The 13,770-nt window shown below is 45.1% G+C and overlaps 1 protein-coding gene across 1 annotated transcript in view; it reads right to left on the reverse strand.

Moving 5' to 3' along the window:
• Window positions 1-5,218: 5,218 nt before the first annotated feature.
• MPP3 (MAGUK p55 scaffold protein 3) overlaps window positions 5,219-13,770 on the reverse strand; it is a 36,492-nt gene continuing 27,940 nt past the window's right edge. The window contains exon 20 of the mRNA XM_039476915.2: window positions 5,219-8,246. Coding sequence (XP_039332849.2) covers window positions 8,070-8,246 — 177 coding nt within the window. The 3' untranslated portion in view covers window positions 5,219-8,069. The remainder of the gene's footprint in view (window positions 8,247-13,770) is intronic.

Consider the following 13,770-nt stretch of genomic DNA (forward strand, 5'->3'; position numbering starts at 1 on the left):
ACTCAGCCCAGCAGGCTGTGCTCGGCTTACACTACCGGCCCAGCTCCCACAACCTGCCAGGGGTGAGCCAGGCATGGAGTGGCAAGGGGTGTGCGGGCAAGTGAGCCCAGGGCCTGTCTACTATGCAAAGCCAGGCATGCTGATTGCTGTGGGGGGGCAGGCAGCTCAGGTGCCAGCGCAGGTGCCACCTCCTTGCAAGACTGTAGCTGGACCAGATATACTACACACGGCTTCCACTGCAGGCATCCATGTCTAGAGGAGGGGAATGCATTGGAACTCGGAAGCTTGGGGACCCCAAAGAGGGTGTCACAGAAACTGCAGAGCACCAAAGAGGCTGTCATAGCCCTAGCTCAGGGAGCTGCAGCTTGCCCCTCCTTCTCGTCATCCACAACATGGAGAGCGAGGGTTAGCAGGGACATGTTTCAGCCCTATTTGTGTTGTGGCTCTTTTAGCCCTGCCATTTGGCAGATCCCAAGTTCTTGTCCTGTGTCCAGGAAGAACAAGGTACATGCATGGACAACTGAAAGATGAGAAAGACAAAGAGGTGCTTTATTGGGTGGCAGTACAGCTCTCAGGAGACCCAGAGTAGGTAACTCTATCCACAGGCAGGTAGGTCATCCTGACATCTCCATGAGTCCGGCCAAGTCTGGAGTTTTTATAGGCTTCAGAAGGGAGGAAGTACGTGCTGATTGGTCCATGGGTGGCCATGGGTGAGCCTGGAAAAAGCACCGTAAGTTCTCACTCTGTGATGAGGACTCCACCTGGAACTGACAGCCCAGTCCCCATGCTTCAGGCTATCCCTGGCTTGAAGGTGTGGCTTTACCAAGGACCTACCCCTTTCTGGCCAGGAGCCTGTCTGCCTCCCACTACCATCTTCATGTCATTCATGGCATCCAGGCTTTTTGTGCCAAGGGATGCCTGCAGGCCCATGCTGAGACACGCTCAGTACTCCCTTGGCCTTCCTCCCATACTCATCAGTGCCCACAGTCTGGAGGGAGCAGAGGTGGCAGGGGCCTGGCATGTCAGCGCTGCCCCAAGTGTGCTCACACCTGGCCAGGTCACAACACCACCCAGGCTCAGCCACAACTTTGCTGCAAAATCAGAGTAGGTGCTGGAAGTGGGAAGAGGCCAGGCAGTGAGAGTAGGCACTTCCAAGCCTGTGGAGGGAGGGGGCTCCCTGGGCCCCTGAGAGCATAGGGATTCCGAGTCTGCAGCTGCAGCTGGGCAGCTGGAAGAGCAACATCCTAGGAGCCTGTGACAGATATTTTGTTACTGTCTCACAGGTCTCTGAGGCTCTTTTAAAAAAAATCTGTGAGTTAATTATATTGATCTGTCCTCTAGTACACTGATTTTACCTTTTATTTTCTTCACTCTACTATTGAGTTTACCTGAGTTGTTCTTTTTTTTGGTTATTGTATTTTTCATTCCCATAATTTCCATTTAGTTCTTTTTTTTTTTTTTTTTTTTTTTTGAGACAGAGTTTCACTCTTGTTACCCAGGCTGGAGTGCAATGGCGCGATCTCGGCTCACCGCAACCTCCGCCTCCTGGGTTCAAGCAATTCTCCTGCCTCAGCCTCCTGAGTAGCTGGGATTACAGGCACGCACCACCATGCCCAGCTAATTTTTTGTATTTTTAGTAGAGACGGGGTTTCACCATGTTGACCAGGATGGTCTCGATCTCTCGACCTCGTGATCCACCCACCTCGGCCTCCCAAAGTGCTAGGTTTATAGGCTTGAGCCACCACGCCCGGCCAATTTCCATTTAGTTCTTTTTCATATCTTCTATTTCATTGCTAAGGTTTTCCATTTTTAAAATTTGTTTCAAAAGAAGTTACAATTAATTTTTATAGTATTTTTATTATCACTGCTTTAAAATCTTTGACAGATAAATTCCAACATCTGAATCACGTTGGTATTGCTACCAGCTGATCATCTGTTCTGATTTAGACTATGCTTCTCTATCGCTTCCTGGCCTTTCGGCTAAGCTCAAGCGTAGACTGTGGTTCTTCTAGTTTTAGGTATACTTATTTCCTATTGCATCCCAAACATTTGAGTTACGATATTATTTTTTCCTATTTATTTATTTATTTTTTAGATAGAGTTTTACTCTTGTTGCCCAGGCTGGAGTGCAGTGGTGTGATCTCAGCTCACCACAACCTCTGCCACCTGGGTTCAAACGATTCTCTGGCCTCAGCCTCCCGAGTAGCTGGGATTACAGGCATGCGCCACCAGGCCCTGCTATCCTATTTGAATCTTCTGTTTTAGCAAGCGGTAGTCCTGCTAAGGTGCAGTGTACAGGTTCTTGCCTTTTGTCGTTTTTAATTCCATTGAAAGTTGTTTTCAGAGACCTCGCAGTGCTATTCCGGTCTGCTTTGTTCTTGGGGAGCTGCTGGGACTCCCATCCAATCCCTGCTGATGTTTTCTACTGAATCAGAAGGTGCTTCCCTGGGGTGCAAGGTGTCACTGGGCCACCTTCTGCTGAACGTAGGTCTCCTTGTGCCACTGGGTGGAGGGTAGACACACAGGATCCCACTGCTGCTACTAATGAATTGAGAAACCTGCTAGTGACCCAGTATGGAGCCAGGGCTGGGGATCTTCACCTGGGTCTCCGTTGGGCTTCCTCTTTCCCACCCTTTGGCAAAGAAAACAAGCTGTTTTGTTTTGTTTTGTTTGTTGTTTGTTTGTTTTGTCTAGGACAAAAAATGGGCAGTTGTGTGTTGCAGAACTCCCTCCAGTGTTCAGTCTGGGGTATACAGAGATAAAGAAAACCCAGAGAACTCACCGCATTGCTTTTCCTCGAGCCCTGACGTCCCTAGTAAGCTCATCATCTTCTTTCCAGCTTTCAGAGTCCTTTTATCGTAGTCCGTTGACTACTTTCCAAGGCATTTTGTTGTATTTAGAGGAGAAGAGGAGGAACAAGTGATTATATACCATCTTGTTCTGAAACCATAAGCCCTTGACTTTTAAGGGAAGCAAGCGGTGGTTGGTGACTGTATTCAAAAGGCAGGAAAAATGGAGTAAGAAACTGATCAGTGGCCGGGCGTGATGGCTCACACCTGTAATCCCAGCGCTTTGGGAAGCCAAGTCAGGTGGATTGCTTGAAGTCAGGAGTTCAATACCAGCCTGACCAACATGGTAAAACCCTGTCTCTGCTAAAAATACAAAAATTAGCTGGGCATGGTGGCGGGCGCCTGTAATCCCAGCTACTCAGGAAGCTGAGGCAGGAGAATCACTTGAACCCAGGAGGCGGAGGCTGTAGTGAGCTGAGATCGCGCCATTGCACCCGAGCCTGGGCGACAGAGTGAGACTCCATCTCAAAAAAAGAAAGAAAGAAACCGATCAGTATTAACTCCACCAAATAGAGAAATGCTACTTACTGGTTCTTAACTATCTGACTAAAAATGGGCTTTGTGCATATGCTGAACTCTGCAGTTAATAAAGAAATCAAGTGTTATCATTGTCTGGATGCATGGTCCTGCGATTGGTAGCATAAATAATGTGATGCTGGATAAGTGGATACACAATTTCATTGGCCACATGTTTTAAAGCATGTATTTGAATATACAATTGGCTAATATATCTGAGCACTGCCTGTAAATGACAGATGGTTCTAACTTTCTTAAACCCATCTTCCTAGGGGAGTGAAGTGGATAGCCGGGAAGGTTACAAATCGGTGGTTTGAAAATGGCAAACAGGAATAACTCACTACCTAATTCTGCCCAGCTGATACCAAACACTGTCCTGAAAGAGCCAAAGACATTACTAATTGAATCTAAAGTCAATAGAAGAGTGCTGTGATCACAATAGGAGAGAGCTGTGATCAATTAGTAATGTCTTCCACAGGTGCAGGAATGGGTGTTGGCTGCACATATGCCATCTATTTAACAGGTCTGACCTAGAAAATTCCTCCAGAGAGCACATCCTCTCTGGTTGTAGATACAGGCAGCCAACTTCTCTATGTTTGAAGACCCAAGGATTTAAAAAGGTCTGTCTTGAGGGGGTTGTAATAAGGAGATTTATTAGTGTTGGGCCCAGAGTGATGGACTTTTTCCAAAATTTTGCCCAGGGACTCAGAACATATGGACTGCTAGTTGAAATGGGGTTTGGAATTGCATTTACACACATTCCACCAATAAATATTTGAACACAGGTGCATTTTTTAGCAATAGTTTTCTGCATGAACTGCAAAAGCGCCTTCCAAATAACCTCTGTCTCTGGGGCCCTCCCTTCCTACTCCCATAAATCTGGTAGCTGACGAACAGCTGTAGACACAGCTTGTCTTGAGGGTGGGGGTGCTGCCTTAACAGGAAATAAAGGATCACTCTTTTTTGTTTTTTGAGACAGGGTCTCAATCTGTTGCTCAGGCTGGAGTGCAGTGGGGCTATCAGAGCTCACCGCAGCCTCCACCTTCCTCGGCTCAAGCAGTTCTCCCACTTCAGCTTCCCGAGTAGCTGGGACCACAGGGGCATGCCACCACACCCAGCTAATTTTAAAATTTTTATCGTTATTTTTTGAGACGCAGTCTCACTCTGTCACCAGGCTGAAGTGCAGTGGTGTGATCTTGGTTCACTGCAACCTCCGCCTCCCAGATTCAAGTAATTCTCCTGCCTCAGCCTCCCAAGTAGCTGGGACTACAGGCGTGCACCACCATGCCTGGCTAATTTTTGTATCTTTAGTAGAGATGAGCTTTCACCATGTTGGACAGGATGGTCTCAATCTCTTGACCTCGTGATCCGCCCGCCTCGGCCTCCCAAAGTGCTGGGATTACAGGGTGAGCCACTGCAACCCATCTATTTTTATTTAATTTATTTATGACAGTCTTGCTCTGTTGCCCAGGCTGGAGTGGTGCAGTGGCACAATCTTGGCTCACTGCAACCTCTGCCTCCCAGGTTCAAGTGATTCTCATGCCTCAGCCTCCCGAGTAGCTGGGAATATAGGCGTGTACCACCACACCCGGCTAATTTTTGTATTTTTAGTAGAGACAGGGTTTTGCCATATTGGCCAGACTGGTCTTGAACTTCCGGCCTCAAGTGATCCACCTGCCTTGGCCTCCCAAAGTGCTGGGATTACAGGCATGAGCCACTGCTCCCAGCCCTAATTTTATGTTGAATAGAGACAATGTCTCACTCTTGCCTAGGCTAGTCTCTAACTCCTGAGCCCAAGTGATCCTCCTGTCTCGGCCTCCCAAAATGCTGGGATTACAGGTGTGTCACCACACTTAGCGAAGGATCCCTTTTTAATACTCTGCTTCATAATACATATAAAGACAATACCATCGTTTCATCTGACAATTGTGTAAAATTATGTAAGCAGCAGAAAATGTCTGTGGAGGGGCATAAAATGCAGAAAGAATGTCATCGTGTGCCCAACCACTCTGTTCCCACACTGGAGGGAAAACCACCTAGAGGGAACTTGGAGAGTTGACTGGGATCTCCACCATGGTGCCTCCCCAGGGGGTCTTGAAGAGTAATTTTTAATGTATGTGGGTTTTTGTTTTTGCCTGTGAGCAGACTTCAGATCCCAGCTCTCCTGCATAACCACCTTTTTGTTTTGAAACAGTCTCACTTGTCGCCCAGGCTGGAGTGTGGTAGTGTGATCTTGGCTTACTACCACCTCTGCCTCCCAGGTTTAAGTGATTCTCCTGCCTCAGCCTCCCAAGCAGCTGGGATTACAGGCACCTTCCACCATGCCTGGCTAATTTTTTATTTTCATTTTTAGGAGAGTCGGGGTTTTACCATGTTGGCCAGGCTGGTCTCAAAGGTGATCCGCCCGCCTCGGCCTCCCAAAGTGCTGGGATTACAGGCGCTATCCTGCATCACAACTTTGCATGTGCTAGTCTCACTTCAGGGGCAGCTGCCCTCCCTGGCCTAGCTCTCTGTGGATCAGCTCAAACCAGTTTCACTTAATAAGAATCCAGTACTCTCCATCTTTTTGCTAGAAAGTTCTGAAGAATGTGATCCTGTTAGGTGAACCTACCAGGTTCATGAGCTAGAGAGTTGCAAAGGCATCCTTGTGTAGGAAGGTAAAATGGAAATTTCTAAATGGGTGGCAAACCTCCCTGGTGCTTCACCTTTGGCCTGGCCGCCTTTTCCTCTCATGAATAAAAGAACCTGAAAATGTACACATGTGTATGTAGCCTCTTTTCAGTCTTAAAAGTTATGGCCTCACTTCATATTAGAAACTCTAGCTGTGAACACATTCATCACTTATAAGTGAATCATATTCATGGGCAGCCTCGATTATGAGACCACAAAAGAATGAGGTAGTATAGTATAGTATGGTGCTTAATGATCATCTCTGGTATTTGGAAGATATAGGCTTAAATACCATAGTTCTGCATTTTATTTTATTTTTGAGGCAGGGTCTTACTCTGTCACTCAGGCTAGAATGCAGTGGCACAATCATGGCTCGCTGCAGCCTTGACCACCTGGATCCTCCCACCTCAGCCTCCCGAGTAGCTGGGACTACAGGCGCACACCACCACACCTGGCTAGTTTTTGTATTTTTTGTAGAAATGGGGTTTTGACACGTTGCCCAGACTGGTCTCGAACTCCTGAGCTCTAGTGATCTGCCCACCTTGGCCTCCCAAAGTGCTAGGATTACAGGCATGCACCACGGTGCCTGGCTTGCAATTTTTTTTAATCTGTGCAAGCATGGGTACATTATTTAAACTGCCTAAGCTTTAAATTTTTCTCATTTGTACAATGGGATAAGAATCCTACCTCACTGGCTTGGTGTATTTATCAGGGTAATGTATGTAAAGGCCTTAGCAGAGCATCCAGCACAGAATAAATACTGTTGTTGGCTATTAATAGTAAATAACCTTCTCTGAGCTGCTAAGATATATCAAGAATCCTAGGTGACAATCATTTTTGCTCAGAGACAACCCATTAGGCCAGAAATGGTTTATGGTGGTGTAGCCATAGCTTTGACAGGGAGAGTCATCTGGTTTCCCAAGATCTAGCTCAACAGGAACCCCTATGACCTCATGGCAGAGACAGGCTAGGACCATGCAACTGTCGGTAACAAAAAGGACAATGGACGGAATAAAATAAATCCAACAAAGCAAGGGCTCGATGTTAGGAATCTGAGGGTATTTAGAAAGGAGAAAGGCAGGCCGGGTGCAGTGGCTCACGCCTGTAATCCCAGCACTTTGGGAGGCTGAAGTGGGTGGATCACGAGGTCAGGAGTTCGAGACCAGCCTGACCAATATGGTGAAACCTGTCTCTCCTAAAAATAAAAATAAAAAAATTAGCTGGATGTGGTGGCATGCACCTATAATCCCAGCTACTCAAAAGGCTGAAGCAGGAGAATCACTTGAATCCAGGAGGCGGAGGTTGCAGTGAGCCAAGATCGCGCCACTGCACTCCAGCCTGCGTGACAGAGCAAGACTCCATCTCAAAAACAACAACAAAAAAAGAAAAACAAGGGGAAAGGCAACCATTCCTCGAGTCCATGAAGGCACCACTGCAGTATAGAATAGTACAGTAATTCATGTTGATGGTGAAGTGTGCCTCAGCCTTCCAGAGAAAATTCTCATATACTCAGTATACAGGCAGAGAACCAACCAGTTTTCTACTATCAGGCAAGCACTTCAAAAAAGGTTAAGATCAACATTTTAGTGCTTGAAGACAGGGGAACTTCAGTCACATGGAAAATCCCCTTAGATAAAACAAATTAGCTTCCAAAAAAACTACTAAGTGTCACTATGTTTAAAAGCTTAAACATTCTGCAAATCAGTGCTATATAAATTAACCACTACCGCCTGCAAAAGACAGTGGCTACTTAACTTTGGTACAAAGAATCAGGGTCAGCTTGCCTGTGATACTTTAATGAGTGAAATGTGTTTTCTGAGAGCCCCTTTCAAATCATGATCCAAAGAGGTGCAGTGAAAAACAACAGACAAAAACCAACAACAAACAAGACTTCCCACTTATGCTCTTATCAATGATGGAATTTGTGGAGAATCCTGCCCCTCTCTGCACTCGAGATTCCTTGATGGTAAAATGAAGGAGGCTGGACTAGATGATCTTCAAGGTCCCGTCCAGCTTGGATGTTCCAGGATAAAGTTACCTGACCCAACTAACAGGTACCCAGTGAGTGTCCTTGCTCAGCTTCTCTAAGACCACTATGAGCTGGCTGTAGGCACCCTGGAGATCCTCCTTCACCAGCACGGCGTCCACCAGGTGCCCGTAATGCTGGTCTATGAAGGCGGCAGAAGCGGCCATCTCTTGCTGCTGCTCATCCTGCAAGGAAAGGGGTGGTATGGAGCAACTGGGTTGTTCTCCTATAACAAATCTATAGCCTTTGTCTTGAGCAATGTTCCAACCTCTAACTTTTTCTTTTTCTTTTTTTCTTTTTTTTTTTTTTTTTGAAACAGAGTCTCTATCACCCAGGCTGGAGTGCAGTGGCATGATCTCAGCTCACTGCAACCTCTGCCACCCGGGTTCAAGCAATTCTCCTACCTCAGCCTCCCAAGTAGCTGGGATTACAGGTGCCCGCCACCACGCCCAGCTAATTTTTGTATTTTTATTAGAGAAGGGGTTTCACCATCTTGGCCAGGCTGGTCTTGAACTCCTGACCTCGTGATCCACCTGCCTCAACTTCCCAAAGTGCTGGGATTACAGGTGTGAGCCACCACGCCTGGCTCCAAGTGATGAGTGGATGACTAGGTCCCACTGATAACCAACCATGCACACAAGACCAGAGCATAGGGACACCATTGTGTCAAACTTAACGGGCAGTAGACACAATCACTGTTCAGTCATCACTCACAGAATACCTCCTGAGGACCTATGAGCTGAAAGCCATGGTAGGAAGTGCACTGGGGATGCTGATTCTGTAACTGTGTATATATGTCAATATCACACTTCCTGCCTCAGACATACTTCCAAAGTAGTAGTATTGTGCTGCATGGCAATTAGTATACAGATTAAATAATTATAAGAAAGAACCACAAATATTAACTGCATAAAAACAGAGCAAGCATTTCTTCAATCAACTGGGGGAAAAAGAAATCATTCTAATGCCCTCCTGAAGACTCCTAAATTCATAGTGTAGAACTCAATTTTTCATTGCCTCACACCAGAGCTAAACACTAGCATAGCAAAGTGGAGTTATTTAAGAAAGCCCTGGACAATTCTAATCAAATTCCCCATGTCCTTAGGGCAGCTGATCCCTTTAATGAGATTGCTTTCCTGACACCTAACATTAAGGTATAGGCAACAACTCCATCACCCCATGTGGGCACTGTTTGCTTCTTCATTCAAAAGAACCTCTAATACGTATTATTTCAGGTGAGTAGTTGTCTGACAATTCGCCTGGTTTTGGAAAACAGGAAAGTGGCAGGTCCATTCTAAATAAAATTATAAAATGAGATTTGTCACTGGCATCCACCCACTTCCCTTTCTAGTCCTCTGCTGCCTTCTCCCCTCTGCTTCTAGGGGCTCCATGTTTTCACGCTGCCACAGGGAAAGGGTGAATTCTGTTCTTTCCCAAAGAGATCTACATTCCAAAATATTCCCCCCTTCTCTCTGTCGCCAGTCAAAACCCAATTCCCACTTTAGTAAAATCATGTGAAATTTCAGGATTTGAGTCCTCAAGATCGTGACTTCAAAGATAGTAGAAATGTAAGAGAAGGCTGAGATAACGTCTCCTTCTCTCCTCTAGGAGAGAAAAGACTGGATTAAATTGGGAGATACTTCCCAATTCTATACAGAATATTCTTGCACGGTTACTTTCATACTCAGAAGTGCTTCACACTGTCCCATAACTGCCCCCTGGCTCTTCAACCCCACCTTGAAATCCCACTGATAACCAATCATGTACACAAGAACACCTTCCCCACTCCCTGACATACACCCATCCTACGGACCTGTCTGCTGCTTCCAGTTTCCCCTCCTCCAGGTACCCACATGGATTATCCTGGAAGCATTTGGCTATTTGATAAATTATAAAAGGAAAATTTTTGCCACTAAGAACCACAATCTTCCTAATCAACATCTGCATCTGGAAAGAACATAAGTAAATCTCTAATGGGGTAAAATGTGTGACATCTGCTTTGCAGTCATAAATCCCCTGAACCCCTTTCCTGGCCTGTAAAGATGGAACTCGCCCACCTGTGTCTTCAGCAACGTCATGGTCCTGAAGCTCACATAGGAAAGACGCCCCCCCCATGCTGTCCGTCACCCCCAGGTTAGATTAGCTTGCTGGTTCAGAAGCCAGAAGCCCCGTTAACTTGTGGTCAGCAAGGGGACACACAGAGAATGTACCCAAAGGGTGTTTTGGGACCACGACCAGGTGCCAAACAACGGACAGACATTTAATGTCACACAAAACTCGAGCATTTGTAGGGAATTTCTCCAGATGTCATCTGGGGTCTGCCAACGTACATCAAAACCACATGAAAGGCTGTGTGTTAAAAATGGAGTGCCTGGCTGGGCACGGTGGCTCAAGCCTGTAATCCTAGCACTTTGGGAGGCCAAGGCGGGTGGATCACGAGGTCAAGAGACCAAGACCATCCTGGTCAACATGGTGAAACCCCATCTCTACTAAAAATACAACACATTACCTGGGCATGGTGGCGCATGCCTGTAATCCCAGCTACTCAGGAGGTTGAGGCAGGAGAATTGCCTGAACCCAGGAGGTGGAGGTTGTGGTGAGCCGAGATCGCGCCATTGCACTCCAGCCTGGGTAACAAGATCAAAACTCTGTCTCAAAAAAAAAGAAACCCTTGCTTTTCTTTCCAATTGATTCTAGACAAGGGTGTCAAGATAATTAAATGAGAAAAGAAATGTCTTTTCAGCCAGTGGTGCTGCGTTAGCTGGCTATTCACATTTAAAGAATGAAGTTGGACCCCTACTTCACACAATCCACAGAAAATAACACAAAATAGATGATAGACCCGAATGTAACTGTTGCAGCTATAAAGATCTTAAAAGAAAACAAAGGAGTAAATCTTTATGATCTTGAATTTAACAATGATTTCTTAGATATGATACCAAAATTAATAAGCAACAAAAGAAAAAAATAGGTATATCGGACTTTATCAAATTTTAAAATGTTCTGCCTCAAAGGATACTATCAAGAAAAGTAAGGGCAAGGTATGGGGACTCATGCCTGTAATCCAGCACTTTGGGAGGCTGAGGCAAGTGGATCACCCAAGGTCAGGAGTTTGAGACCAGCCTGGCCAACATGGTGAAACCCCATCTCTAGTAAAAATACAAAAAAAAAAAAAAAAAAAAATTAGCTGGGTGTGATGGTACGTGCCTGTAATCCCAGCTACTTAGAAGCTGAGGCAGGAAAATCACCTGAACCCGGGAGGTGGAGGTTGCAGTGAGCCGAGACCACACCATTGCACTCCAGCCTGGGGAATAAGAACGAAACTCTGTCTCAAATTAAAAAATAAAAAAGAAAGAAAATGAAAAGACAACTCACAGAACGGGAAAAAATATTTGCAAATCATGCATCTGATAAGGGACTTATATCCAAAATATATAAAGAATTCTTATAGCCAGGTGCAGTGGCTCAAGCCTGTAATCCCAGCACTTTGGGAGGCCGAGGCGGGTGGATCACGAGGTCAAGAGATCGAGACCATCCTGGTCAACATTGTGAAACCCCGTCTCTACTAAAAATACAAAAAATTAGCTGGGCATGGTGGTGTGCACCTGTAATCCCAGCTACTCGGGAGGCTGAGGCAGGAGAATTGCCTGAACCCAGGAGGCGGAGGTTGCGGTGAGCCGAGATGGCGCCATTGCACTCCAGCCTGGGTAACAAGAGCGAAACTCCGTCTCAAAAAAAAAAAAAAAAAAGAATTCTTATAACTCAATAATAAAAAAGATAAAAAATCCCATTTAAAAAATGGACAAAGTATTTAAATAGACATTTCTCTAAGAAAGATATAAAAATGGCCAATAAAAACACGAAAATATGCTCAGTATCACTGATCATTAGAGAACTGCAAACTAAAACCACAATGAGATACCACTTCACATACACTAGTAGTGCTATAATGAAAAAGGCAGACAAGGGCCAGGCACGGTGGCTCATGCCTGTAATCGCAGCACTTTGGGGGGCCGAGGTGGGCAGATCACAAGGTCCGGAGTTCGAGACCAGCCTGACCAACATGGTGAAACCCTGTCTCTACTAAAAATACAGAAGTTAGCCAGGTGTGGTGGCACACGCCTGTAGTCCCAGCTACTCAGGAGGCTGAGGCAGGAGAATTGCTTGAACTCAGGAGGCGGAGGTTGCAGTGAGCCGAGATCACAGCATTACACTCCAGCCTGGGCAACAAAAGGAGACTCTGTCTCAAAAAAAAAGTCAAGTGCTGGTGAGGATGTGGAGAAATGGGAACTTGAACACTGCTGCTGAGAATGTAAAATGGTACAGCTGCCATGGAAGAATCTGGCCGTTCCTCCAGATGTTAAACATAGAGCTACCCTATGACCCAGCAATTCCATACCAAGGTATACACACAAGAGAAATGAAAACATATGTTCACACAAAACTTGTATATGAATAGTCATACCATGATTCATAATAGCTGAAAAAGAAGAACTAATCTAAATGCCCATTAATTGATAAATGGATAAACAAAATGTGATACTCTGTACAATGGATTATTATTCAGCTGTAAAAAAAAAAAAAATGAAGTATTGATACACGAACCTTAAAAACACTAAGTGAAAAAAGCCAGATATAAAAGGTCTTATATTGTATGAATCCATTTATATGAAATGTTTAGAATAGACAAATTTACAGTGGTAGTAGATTAGCAGTTGCCTGTGGCTAGGGTTGGGTGGGAGGCAAACAGATAATAGGAAATTCTAATGGGCTCAGGTTTCTTTTTGAGATCATGAAAATGCTCTTAAATTGACTGTGGTAGTTGCAACAACTCTGTGAAGACATCATTGAATTGTATGCTTTAAATGGGTGAATTATATGGTATGTAAATTTTATCTCAATAAAGCTGTTAACTCCCCTCCAAAAAGCACACAGTAAAACACAGAAGACAAAAATTAGTCATGAGCCCACTATTCAGGGAGAATTGCCTTTAGCATTTTAGTGTACTTTCTTTGTGTGTGACACAAAATTAGAATTGATTTTTTATTTTCTGATTTTCATTTTCTTGTATTTGGCTATGTCATCAAATATTCCTCCAACACATGCCTTTAATTTATTTTTCATTTGTTTTTTTTTTTTTTTTTTTTTTTTTGAGATGGAGTCTCACTCTGTTGCCCAGCCTGGAGTGCAGTGGCATGATCTCAGCTCACTGCAACCTCTGCCTTCCAGGTTCAAGTGATTTTCCTGCCCCAGCCTCCCAAGTACCTAGGATTACAGGCATCCACCACCACACCCAGCTAATTTTTGTATTTTTAGTAGAGATGGGGTTTTGCCATGTTGGCCAGGCTGGTCTCGAACTTCTGACCTTAGGTGATCTGCCCACCTCGGCCTCCCAAAGTGCTGGGATTACAGATGTGAGCCACCATACCTAGCCCCAAAACATGGCTTTTAACTGGCTATTTCAATACATCCTGTAAGTGGCATGTAATGTAGTATATCGAACTGAGTTCTGCTACTCAACATTTGGGTTGTTTCTGATTTTCTGGTTATAGCTATCACCATCAACCACCATGATAACCATACTGAATGTTTATTTCTTTCTTTCGAGATGGAGTTTCACTCTTGTTGTCCCGGTTGGAGTGCAATGGCATGATCTCGGCTCACTGCAACCTCCATCTCCCAGGTTCAAGCAATTCTCCTGCCTCAGCC

This window comes from Saimiri boliviensis, chromosome 17 (assembly GCF_048565385.1).
Source record: "Saimiri boliviensis isolate mSaiBol1 chromosome 17, mSaiBol1.pri, whole genome shotgun sequence".
Lineage (NCBI taxonomy): Eukaryota > Metazoa > Chordata > Mammalia > Primates > Cebidae > Saimiri > Saimiri boliviensis.